The sequence below is a fragment of the Camelus ferus genome, chromosome X (assembly GCF_009834535.1).
Source record: "Camelus ferus isolate YT-003-E chromosome X, BCGSAC_Cfer_1.0, whole genome shotgun sequence".
Classification (NCBI taxonomy): Eukaryota; Metazoa; Chordata; class Mammalia; order Artiodactyla; family Camelidae; genus Camelus; species Camelus ferus.
This window is the reverse complement of record NC_045732.1, coordinates 56,789,456-56,800,848: the sequence shown is the minus strand read 5'-3', so window position 1 is coordinate 56,800,848 and position 11,393 is coordinate 56,789,456. Positions and strand designations below refer to the sequence as shown.

The 11,393-nt window shown below is 40.0% G+C and overlaps 1 protein-coding gene and 1 non-coding gene across 3 annotated transcripts; both read left to right on the top strand.

Annotated features, from left to right (window-relative positions):
• The first annotated feature begins 449 nt into the window (after window positions 1-449).
• On the top strand, window positions 450-3,920 carry LOC102524502 (ubiquitin-conjugating enzyme E2 D2). 2 transcript variants are annotated; one of them, XM_006193597.2, is made up of 2 exons: window positions 450-458; window positions 3,433-3,920. In XM_006193597.2, exon 2 carries the CDS (start codon window positions 3,436-3,438, stop codon window positions 3,877-3,879), a length of 444 nt encoding a protein of 147 aa, XP_006193659.1. In that variant the 5' UTR covers window positions 450-458; window positions 3,433-3,435; the 3' UTR covers window positions 3,880-3,920. The 2 variants fall into 2 exon arrangements, with proteins under 2 accessions (XP_006193659.1, XP_032330844.1); XM_032474953.1 differs by lacking the exon at window positions 450-458 and adding an exon at window positions 3,104-3,222 and having other exon boundaries at window positions 3,401-3,920.
• Window positions 3,921-6,215: 2,295 nt separating this feature from the next.
• Window positions 6,216-6,392, top strand: LOC116662303. Its single transcript, XR_004318343.1, has one exon.
• Window positions 6,393-11,393: the final 5,001 nt, after the last annotated feature.

Below are 11,393 nucleotides of genomic sequence, written 5' to 3'. Positions count from 1 at the left end.
AGTATAACTACCTTCATCTACTATCCACTCCGTATTCCGTTGGCCTTCTCCAAGGACTTTAACTGGTCCTGGTTCTTTACCTGATGGAGTGACACAAACCTTCATCCTAAAGGACTGGGGCAATTAGTAGTCCTTTCTGGATTGGGTTGTTGTAGTTTTCCATTGACCTTAATCACAGGGCATGGCAATACTAATAGGTACCCTAAAGGATCTCCTATATCTCAGACATACTCTTTGGGTGTTTAGGTCACTTAGTAAATGTACTGGAGTAACACACTTGAATGAGGAATATGTTGCTTCCAAACTGCAAAGAGGCCCACTAGATACTGTATCTCCTTTTACGTTGAAGCAGGGGGTCAGATAACAATTTATCTATCACATTAGAAGGGATATCTCAACATGCTGCACACCACTGGATCTCTAGAAATTTCACTGAGGTAGAAAGTTCCCGAATTTTAGTTGGATTTATTTCCCTCCCTCTGACATGTAAATGTCTTAGCAATAAGTCTAGGGTAGTTGTATTTCTGGCTTGATAGTTTCAATATACATAATATCATCAATCTAATAAACCACTGTGATATTCTGGGGAAGGGAATGACAATCAAGATCCCTGTGAAATAAATTATGACATGGAGCTGGGGAGTTGATAAACTCCTGAGGTAGGATAATGAAGGTGTATTGTTAACCTCGCCATCTGGAAGAAAATTGATTTGAGTGGTCCTTATTGACAGCTATGGAGAAAATCATTTGCCAGGTCAATAGCTGCATAGCAGGTACCAGTGGATATTTTAGTTTGCTCAAGCAATGAAACCACATCTGGTACAGCAGCTGAAATTGGAATCCCCACCTGGTTGTCCTTATGATAATCCACTGTCATTCTCCGAGGTCCATCTGTTTTCTGCAAAGGCCAAATATGAGAATTGAATGAGGATGTGGTGGGAATCACCACCCCTCTTGCCCCACATCTTTCAAGACCTTGATGGTGGCACTAATCTCTGCAAACCCTCAAAGAATTGGTATTGCTTTTGATTTACTATTTCCCTAAGTAGAGGCAGTTCTAATGGCTTCCTTTTGGCCTTTCCCACCCTAACAGCCCTCACTTCACAGGTCAGGACACCAATGTAGGGATTCTGCTAGCTGCTGAGCACACCAATTCCAATAATGCACTTTGGATAAAGATAAATAACCATGGGATTGGTCCCTTCACCCAATGGGTCAACTGTGAGGCAGACCCGAACTAAAACTGTATTGATCACATGACCTTCATAAGCCCCTACTCTGACTGGTAGACCACAGTGATATTTTTGCTATCCCGGAATTAGTGTCAACACAGAGCTAGTGTCCAGGAGTCCCTAAAAGCTCTGATTATTTCCTTTTCTCCAATGCCTATTTACCCAGGTAAAAGGCTGCAAGTCCCTTTGGGGAAGCCTGGTGGGAAGATTAACAGTATAAATTTTAGGCTGTGGTCTTTTCTCATGGAGAACTGTACTTCCCTTCATTCAAGGGATTCTGAATATACAAACTGGCTTAAGTCTGGCAAGTGATGATGTGATGATTCAGGTTAGACTTTTGTTCACTTGATCTAGAACTTTTTGCTTATACACATCAAGTGAGAATTTAGTAGGTTTCCTATCTATTTCACTTCTAGGAACACCACAATGATCAATTAGCCAACACTACAGGTCTGTGTGAGTCAAACAATTTTGACTGCTGCTTTGACTCTACTGTCCATTACCTTTGGTGGTTGAAACACATCATAAAGTATTTGTAACTTTACTACAGCATTCAAAATATAAACCTGAGCAATCTTTCTTTTCCCCTTTTCCTCTTCCTCTCTCCCATATGACCTGGGTTTATTACTGAAGTTACAGTTTTAAGACTGGGAGGTGTGAGTGGGGAATGGTGCCCCACCCTAACTCCCCCATTCTTCAGATGTGTCCATGTTATTTTATAAAAGACAAATACTGCAGCAATGTTCCAGACTCAAGGAGACTAAATAGACACAACAACTAAAGCCAATATACCTGATCCTAGGTTGGATCCTGTACTGGAGGGGTTTAAAAGTAAGTTTTAAGGACACTATATGTCAACTGACATAACTGGAATACAGATATTAAAGTATCATATCAATGCTAAATTTACTGCTTATATATACCAGATAGATTATCAGTTTCTTTTCCTTCCTTCCTCCTTTTCCATTTTTCAAAAATTAAAGTGATTTTAGCCCCTTGTTGAATTTTTGAAAGCTTTATTTCTTCATAAAAAATAAATTTACCTTAAAAAGTTAATGGAGTAGAATCTATAAAAAATGTTGATTAGCTCTGTTGTACACCTGAAACTGATATGATGTTGTAAATCAACTATTCTTCAATAAAAAAAATAAAATAAAGTTATAAAACTATTGTAATGATGTTAAATTGACTAAAGTTAATTATATAATATCTCCCTTAGGAAATATACACAGAAGTATCTGGAAGTAAAGGACCAGGATGTTTGTAGCTCACTTGCAAGTATGTGTGTGTATACGTATGTGTGTGTGCATGTGTATGTGTGTGTGTGTGTAGGCATACACACACACACTCTCTCTAGAAAGAGAGGCAAAGAGAATAAATCAGTGTAAGTCCAATGGGGCCAAATGTTAAGGGGAGGTGAATCGGGGTGAGGGAAGACTGGAGAATTCATTGAACTGCTATTTTTTATTCATATAACTCTCAGACGCAGGTGGTACATGTTTCCTAACTTGCCAGCCCAGAGCAGGAGCACTGGGTGAATCAGGCAGCCCCCAGCCCCTCCCCACCCTTTCTTCCCCTTCCTGCTAACCCCCCTCCACACCTCCAGCCTCCTCCAATCTCCAACCCTGGCCCCTCCCCCCTTCACCTCTCCCGCCCCCTCCCGCCCTCTCCCCACTGCGCCACAACCCACCCCACCCCCACAGGCCCCGGCCTGGGCAACGCTGCGCCACGTCATCAGCGTGGCCTCTGTGACCTCACTGAACGCATACCCACCTGTCGCCCGGGGGCCTAGCATAGGCAGTTGGGGTCAGCAGCAGAGGCAGACGGCCAGGGACTGGAGCAGCGGTATCTCTAGGTGGCAGTGTCTCCGGGCAGCGTGGCCTGGAGGCTGCGCGGCCTCCAGAAGGCGGAGTCTCCGGCTCAGGACAGCGCGGAGGAAGAGGTGGAGGCGGCGGTGGCCAAGAGCCACTGGTGTCCAGTATCCCATCAGGTCTGATCCAGCGCCCAACTCCATCCCTCCTCAGTCCTCCTCCCCGCCACCGTCCCTCTCCAACGACGACCCCCTTGACCCTTCAGCAGGCCCTCAACCCACCCATTTGCCTACGCCGTCTGTCGCCGCTGCTCCTCCCACCCCGTAATCACCACTGTCGCCTTCTATCTGTCCCCAGGCCCAACACCAAGGACAGGCCACGTGTCGCAGACGATGGCCCTAAAGCGCATCCACAAGGAGCTCCTCGACCTGTCCCGCGACCCCCCGGACCAGTGCTCAGCAGGGCCAGTGGGTGACGATATGTTCCATTGGCAGGCGACCATCATGGGGCCCAATGACAGCCCCTACCAAGGGGGTGTCTTCTTCCTAAGGATCCAACTTCCATCTGATTACCCCTTCAAACCACCCAAGATTGCCTTCATCACTCGAATTTACCACCCAAATATTAACAAAAACGGAAGCATCTGCCTAGACATCCTTAGATCTGAGTGGTCGCCAGCACTAACTATTTCCAAAGTATTGTTATCCATTTGCTCCATGCTGTGTGACCCCAACCCTGATGACCCTTTGGTTCCGGAAATTGCTAAGATGTACATGAAGGACAGGAGGAAGTATGACCAAATTGCTCGTGAATGGACTCAGAAATATGCCATGTAATCTAAAATTGCACGATAATCCCATTGCTTTAATAAAGTTGGCAGTTGAATTGGTTATTTTTTGCCATTTTTTATTTAAGTGTAGTTGATTTACAATCTTAGTTGTGCATGGTTAGTTATTTTTTTGTCTGCTTTCAATGAACCAACCATCACTCCCTCCCGGGCACATGTGGCACACCTTCCATATCAGGATGTGTGTAGAAGGGTGTCAAGGGAGTCCAGGTGTGGTGGTGAAGGTGGTATAGTGCATGAGGGTAAGATTGGGGGTTTGGGTGAGTGTGAAACCGGTTTCAATCTAATATTGACTAAAAGCTCTACTGATTGAGCATTGGGAAAGCAAGAACAAGTGGGTAGTGGCTTTAGGATAAGGGGAGCAGTTCCACCAACTAGTGGGGTAATTTTTAATGTGGAATCCTTTAGAGTTGACAGTGGAGAGGAAAAACCCAGTGAAGATTACAAAACTAGTTAGGCATCCATTTTATTCTAAAGCAACTTCAGGGTTTTGTTCTGTTTTTGACCAAGGTTAATATTAAACTATTTTGGGGTGGGGAGTATATCTCAATGGTAGAGCCCCTGTGCTTGGCGTGTACAAGGTCTTCGGTTCAATCCCCAGTGCCTCCACTAAGAGAGGAAAAAACAAACAAGAAAACTCAACAATCTAGTATCCCTCTAACAGAAAATGCTGGAAGTTTTTGGGAGTGGGTATAGCTCAGTGGTTAACATGCAGGAGGTCCTGATTAAATCCCCCAGTACTTCCACTAAGATAAATAAATATATAAATATGTAAATAAATATTAACCTATATCTTTGTAACTGAGCAGGACCCTATGGGTCCTCCCCATGACAGACCCCTCCCCACTGTGTCCTCTGCCTGCCTTTTGTTTGTAGAAAAGCTGTAGTCTCCCAAGGCCTCCCCTGAGCCACAAAAACCTGGCTCAAGAATTAATGATTGAAAGGATGTGAACAGGTAGTGACAAAAGTAGCAGTTGAGCCAGGAGAACTGATAACAATTTAAACAGTATATCAGCTCAATGGCAGTCACAGAATCTCTAGTTCCTCCCTGAAATACAGAGATGACAGTATCCGATGCACATTTCCTGAGTTGTTTTACAGATGCTAAAACACCCATCAAAAGGAAGAAGTTAACTACACAATGACCATGAGCATGTAGCCCCTAGACCAGCTAGAGCCTGAGGATTGGTGATGCTAATCCCTGTGACAGCATCCTGCTGCCTCACCATCAACCAATCAGAGATTATGCACGAGCTGATCATATACCCTGGGACTCCCCTCCCTCACCTTGCCTTTTTCTTAAAGCCTATGGGGAGCTGGGGTTTTCTGACCATTAGCTGCCCCAGACTTCTTGTCTGATGCTGCATTCTTCTTCACCACAACCCCGTGTCAGTAGATTGGCTTTAAAGCACAGGTGAGTGGACCCAAGTTTGGTCTGGTAACATCCTCTATTTTGAGGTCCAGGTATAACTGGATAAATTAAATGGATTAGAAGTTGTTACAAAATAAAATGATATGTTTTGTTCCCAGCCTTCTCCACTTCCCACTCCTTCAGTCCCCATCCTTGTCACTCTGCCTCTCTCCTACACTCTGGATGGTAGGCTGCTTCTCAGGACATAGCTAGTAGCACTCATTTGCTCGTTTTCTCAACAACTGTGTTAAGTTCTAAGATTTTACCCAGCTTGTAAGCCTACACGTGAGCCCATGGAGGCCAGCGGAATGACACAGACTCCTGCATTAGGGACAAGACTTCATTAGTCATGGCCCAGTGGGCAGCCTGAGCTTCACTGACATCAGTTCCTCTGGTCCCCCAAGACCCAAGGGGGAGATGTAGAGCAGAGCAGGATGTGTGTGTCACAGCTGAGCGACCCCAAGCTTAGGAACCCCCTAATCTTTTAAAGAGGAAATTTACCAAACCTAACCAACTTTTGCCCCAGAGGGAAATGTAATCTTTATTAACCTGCTCAGGAAACAATCCATCCTCTGCCCTGGAGGGCCCTCTATCTTCCAAGTCTGTTTGCTATACAGACGTCCTTGAAAGGATAGTCCAGGACAAATGCTGTCACAAGATGTGTAGAAACACCATGGAGAACTGCACCCCGACAGTTTTAACTGCTTGGATCTTATCTGGTTGTAAAGGGAAAAATTAATTTTATGAAAATATTTGTGTGTGCTGAAAAAGATCCAATTTTCCCTTTAGAAGTTGTACATTCAAGAATGTCTGATCAGTGCAACAAGCAGATTACTGCCATCAGAACCTTTAAAAAAAAGCTTTATAATCTACTCTTTCAAGGGTGGAGGGAGATTATAATTCTAAGTAAAAACATGAAAACATTAATGGCTTAAGATTTTTAAAAACTATTTATCCCTTGTACCAGGCAGCCTGACCCTGACCTGAAGTAAATTCCCAGGAGAGTTTTTTCCCTGGGTTTTGCATTTGCAGTAATAGGTGTGAACATTCTAGCAGCAGTTTGATGATCAAGTATGATACTGCAAACAGGACAAAAAAATATTTATCAGAATAAGTCTGTAAATACAGAGAATTTTTTTTGTTTCTGCACCAAAGGTACTAACACCTCAAATATGAAATTTCCTTTTACCTATACATTCAGGCAGTGCTGTCAAATAGGTGTGTTCTACATCTGTACCATTCAATACAGCAGCCACGATCCAAGGAAGCTATTGACCACTGGAAATTTAGTGAGTGTGACCAGGCAACTGAATTTTTTATTCAATTTTAATTAATTTTAAATTAAAATATTAAATTAATTACATTGGAATAGCCATGAATCGCCAGTGGCTACTGTATCATGAAAGAAATTGAGGATTTGGTGACTTGGGGACAATTTTTTCTTTTATCTTGTTTCCTAATTATTAATTTAACTTTTTTATGATCAGAGGTAGTGTGGAAAAAGCATGAGAGTTTGAAGCAAAAACTTGTGTTCTAATCCAGGCTCCACCAACAACTAGTTGTGTGACCCTAAATGAGTTGTTTAACCCCAATGAACCTTAGTTTCTTCAAATACTAAACCAGAATATTGTCTATAACACTTTCTGGTTTTAAAAATAAGATGATGTATGAAAAATACTTCACCTCTATCACTGAATACACATTCAATAATGGAGTTGTATTTATTATTTCTCTTCATTATATTTATTCTTTTCAGATAAGCTTATGCTGGGCTGCCAGCAAGATGATTTCACTGGGCAAATCTATAGATGTGCAATATTCCTAGGATGGCTGGGGGAGAAGGCAGAGACTAAGAGAATCTGTAAATTAAATTGACTTGGGAATTCATGATAAGGGGTGTTTGCAAGGATTTCACACAAAGTTGAGAAGTATCCTTTCTCACCTTTTTTTTTTTTTCAGAAATATACACAAACTTTATTCGAGAGGGGTTAAATTTTTATTTCTAACCATCACAGATTGATACCTTTTGTAAAATAATAAAAATGAATATTAGGAAAATGAAATAAAACAACAAAGGCATGCAAGATAATAAACCCACCAATCATATGCTGGGATGGCTCAGAAAATTGCTGTAAATGATTCTAAATGTATATTCTTGATTTCTGTACTTGTCTCATCGTAAACCAGTAACAGACAGTTCACATACTGAACCACACTTTCATATAACATCATGTCTCCCCCTAAAATAATACACACAAACTTTAAAGTACACAGAAATCAATTTGAAATGCAAATTAAATCAATTAAAAATGCAAACTCCTGAATCCTACCTCTAGAAGGGCCCAGTAATCTGTATTAACAATCATCAAAAATGCTTTTTAAGCAGGTGGAATATGAGCACTCTTTGACAGATAGTGTATTTCATTGCACTACTTGAGTTATTATTTGTTAACAAAAGAGGGTGAGAATCTGTACTAATGCAGATTGCCAAATATTTTGACTTTGTTACCAGCACACCTCTTACCCAAGTGAATTTATTTTTTAAATTTAAATGTTTTGGTTAACTTTACTGACTGGCAATATTCAAACCTATCTCTCATTATAGACATAGCTTAAATACTTAAGAGCTTTGCAAATAAGAGAATTTGAGGTATTCGGCCTCATTACAGATTGCATAAAAGGTAGGAATTAAGTGTGCCCTTGGATTCATCAAATGATGAACGCAATAAATGTTTAAATTATTTAGAAAACTTCTGAGTGAGCTCTTGAAAAGAATATTGCTTTCCACTGAAGCTATTATTCTGAGTTCTCTTTATCCATCACACTTAACTATAGGAAGCAGCATTTCTTTACTAAATCTGTGAACATGTAACTCAATTATGTTTGGAAGTTCTTCAACAAGATTATTCTAAAAATTTAGACTATACACTACTGTTTTATAAAATTTAAAGATTCTTTTGATGGTGGGATAGAACAAACTAATCTTAGACAAAAGGCTCTTTGTTACTTACAGTTACAAACTAGACAAGGCTGCTATACAGGGAGTTGCACTCAGGGACAACGGGACACAGAACAATGACAGCATATACATTGCAAGTGGGGGTGGAGTTAGCTAGGTTTCCCAAGCTCCCTGTGGATTGTGTAAACTGAATCATTTCCCAGGTTCCTGGGCATAAGGGCCATCCTTGGTGGTCTGGTACCTAACCCCAGAGTGTGGGAGCTTAGCAAATTGCCTGCATAGGGGAACTGAGAGATTTTACACATTATTTCAAAACTGTATCAAGAAAGCATTTATGAAATATTATATTACACTTAACTTTTCCCTCCTCTCCCTAAAATTTACCTTGGATAACTGTGCAAATAAAGCATATAGTATTTATAGTAAGGGACCAAAAAGAAGTAGGGGTTTCCACACGACAGTAAGAAAATGAAACATTCATTGAGTTTGCCTTTTTTTTTTTTATTTTTTTTTTGTGGGGAGAAGTAATTAAGTTTGTTTGTTTGTTTGTTTGTTTATAGAAGAGGTACTGAGGATTGAACCCAGGACCTTGTGTGTGCTAAGCAGGCACTCTACCACTTAAGCTATACCCTCCCCCTGAATGTGCCTTATTTGATGAGCATTTTGTGAAGTGTTAATACATGTCTTCTCTAGTCCTATTCAGCTGGAGATACAAAAAAGCCTCCCAGTTCCGGCATGGAGATGGGAAGGGAGTGTGTTGTTAGGTAATTATACCTACATTGAACTTTGACAGATGAGTAGGATTTCATAAGTGGATAAGGGACAGAAAGGGCATTATAGAAAGAAGGAACAGGGGAGAGTATAGCCCAAGTGGTAGAGCACATGCTTAGCATGCATGAGGTCCTAGGTTCAATCCCCAGTACTCCTTCTAAAAACATAAATAAATAAATCTAATTACTTCCCCCCAAAATAAATAGAGAGAGAGAGGGGGAGATAGAAAGAAAGAAAGACAAGGAACATAACACAAAGGTACAAAAGCATCACAAAATATATTGTAAATAAGAAATAGCTTATTCTTCACATTCAGTATGACTACACAAATTACTGGAGAGACAGATAGAGACCTGAATGTGGGTGGTTTTATCAGCCATGCTAAAGATGATTAGACTTGGTCCTATTGTTCCTAAAGAACAATAATTTGAACTGTGGAGTGATAAGGTCAGATTTGTCTGTTAGAAAATCATTCTGAGAATATGTGAAATACAGAGGCCAGATTGGAAGGTGTTTGTGGATAAATGAAAGATGATTAGGGTCTGAACGAAAGTAGTGTTCATAAGGATACAGAAGACAGGACAGACAGGAAATATTTTTTTAAATATAGAATTGACAAGGTTAGGATATTGGTTGCATGGCAGGGTGGAGGGTAGCATGAGAGAGTTACATAAAGCCACATATAATGTTTCAGTCATACATGCACATACATATATTCCTTTCCATATTCTTTTTCATTATAGGTTACTACATGATATTGAAAATAGTTCCCCATGCTATACAGAAGAAACTTGTTTATCTATTTTATATACAGTAGTTAGTTATCTGTAAATCTCCAACTCCCAATTTATCCCTTCCCACCCCCTTTCCTCCCTGATAACCATAAGTTTGTTTACTATGTAAGTCTGATATCATATGGTATTTTTCTCTTTTTGGCTTACTTCACTTAGAATGGTGCTCTCCAGGTCCATCCATGTTGCTGCAAATGGCATTATTTTATTCTTTTTTATGGCTGAATAGTATCCCACTACATATCCATATACACCACAACTTCTTTATCTGGTCATGTCAGTGGATATTTAGGTTACTTCCATGTCTTGACTATTGAAATAGTGTGGATATTTAGGTTACTTCCATGTCTTGACTATTGAAAATAGTGCTATATACACTGGGGTACATGTATCTTCTGGAATTAGAGTTCCCTCCAGATATATGCCCAGAAGTGAGATTGCTGGATCATATAGTAAATCTATTTTTAGTTTTCTAAGGACTCTCAATACTATTTTCCATAATGGCTGCACAAAACTACATTCCCATCAACAGTGTAGGAGGGTTCCCTTTTCTCCACATCCTCTCCAGGATTTATAGTTTGTAGACATTTTAATGATGGCCATTCTAAGTGGTGTAAGGTGATACCTCATTCTCGTTTTGATTTCATTTCTCTATAATTAGTGATACTGAGCATTTTTTCATGTGCCTATTGGCCATTTGTATGTCTTCATTGGAGAGTTGCTTGTTTAGATCTTCTGGAGCTGGGCATATAGTTTTGAGTCACTGGTATATTGGTTCAAAGTGAAGTTATTAAATGCATTTATACAATGGTCCTGATAACACTAGGAAAGCTAAGCCTGTCTCATCTCTTAGAGATTTCCCTAACAGCAAAAATGAAGGGGAAAATGTGCTGCCCTTAAAAAAGGAATTAGCATTAATTTCCTTATAATCATAGAACACTAATAAGTGACTGCCGGAAGTCAAGTCAACGGCTCTGGTTTTGTTTTCAATTAACAACTGAAGAAAGCATTGGTCTGCTAAGGCATATTGCTTGGATAAAAGAATAACAACTAACATCATTAAGAAATGAAAGACTCCTTGTAACAATGCAAAATGGAATTATTCACCATGAGAACAAAACAAATAAAAATACAATAGCTATATCTCTCCAACTGTGCTCTTTGAGCTTTCTTAAGGATTTCTAAGTTCAATTACTTGAGCTATCAGTTTTGCCCTCAAGATAAACAAAATAGGGGCCATGAGCATCAGTGCTATTTTAAGTTGGATTAAGTAATAGTTGAATCTTTCAATAGCTGAATTACTTTTATCTAGTTGGTAAACGAGGTTTTCTTCCCAAAAGTAGAAACTGAAGATGAGCAGTTCTAATAGACCCACTATAAATTCTATCAACAAGCAAATAAAATAAATAATTTTCCAACTCATAGCATTCATGACACTATAGGGTATTCATAAAGATTTTCCCAACATCTCAGTAAAATGGCAAGGTAAGATACAATTCAGATCCCTAATTTTTTCATGAATTCTTAGCTCAATAAAACTTTCTGCAATTTAAACTGTTCTAGGGCAGTGG

Excerpts from the sequence above, each read along its gene's own strand:
- LOC102524502 (XM_006193597.2), top strand. The coding sequence starts at position 3,436 with ATGGCCCTAAAGCGCATCCACAAGGAGCTCCTCGACCTGTCCCGCGAC.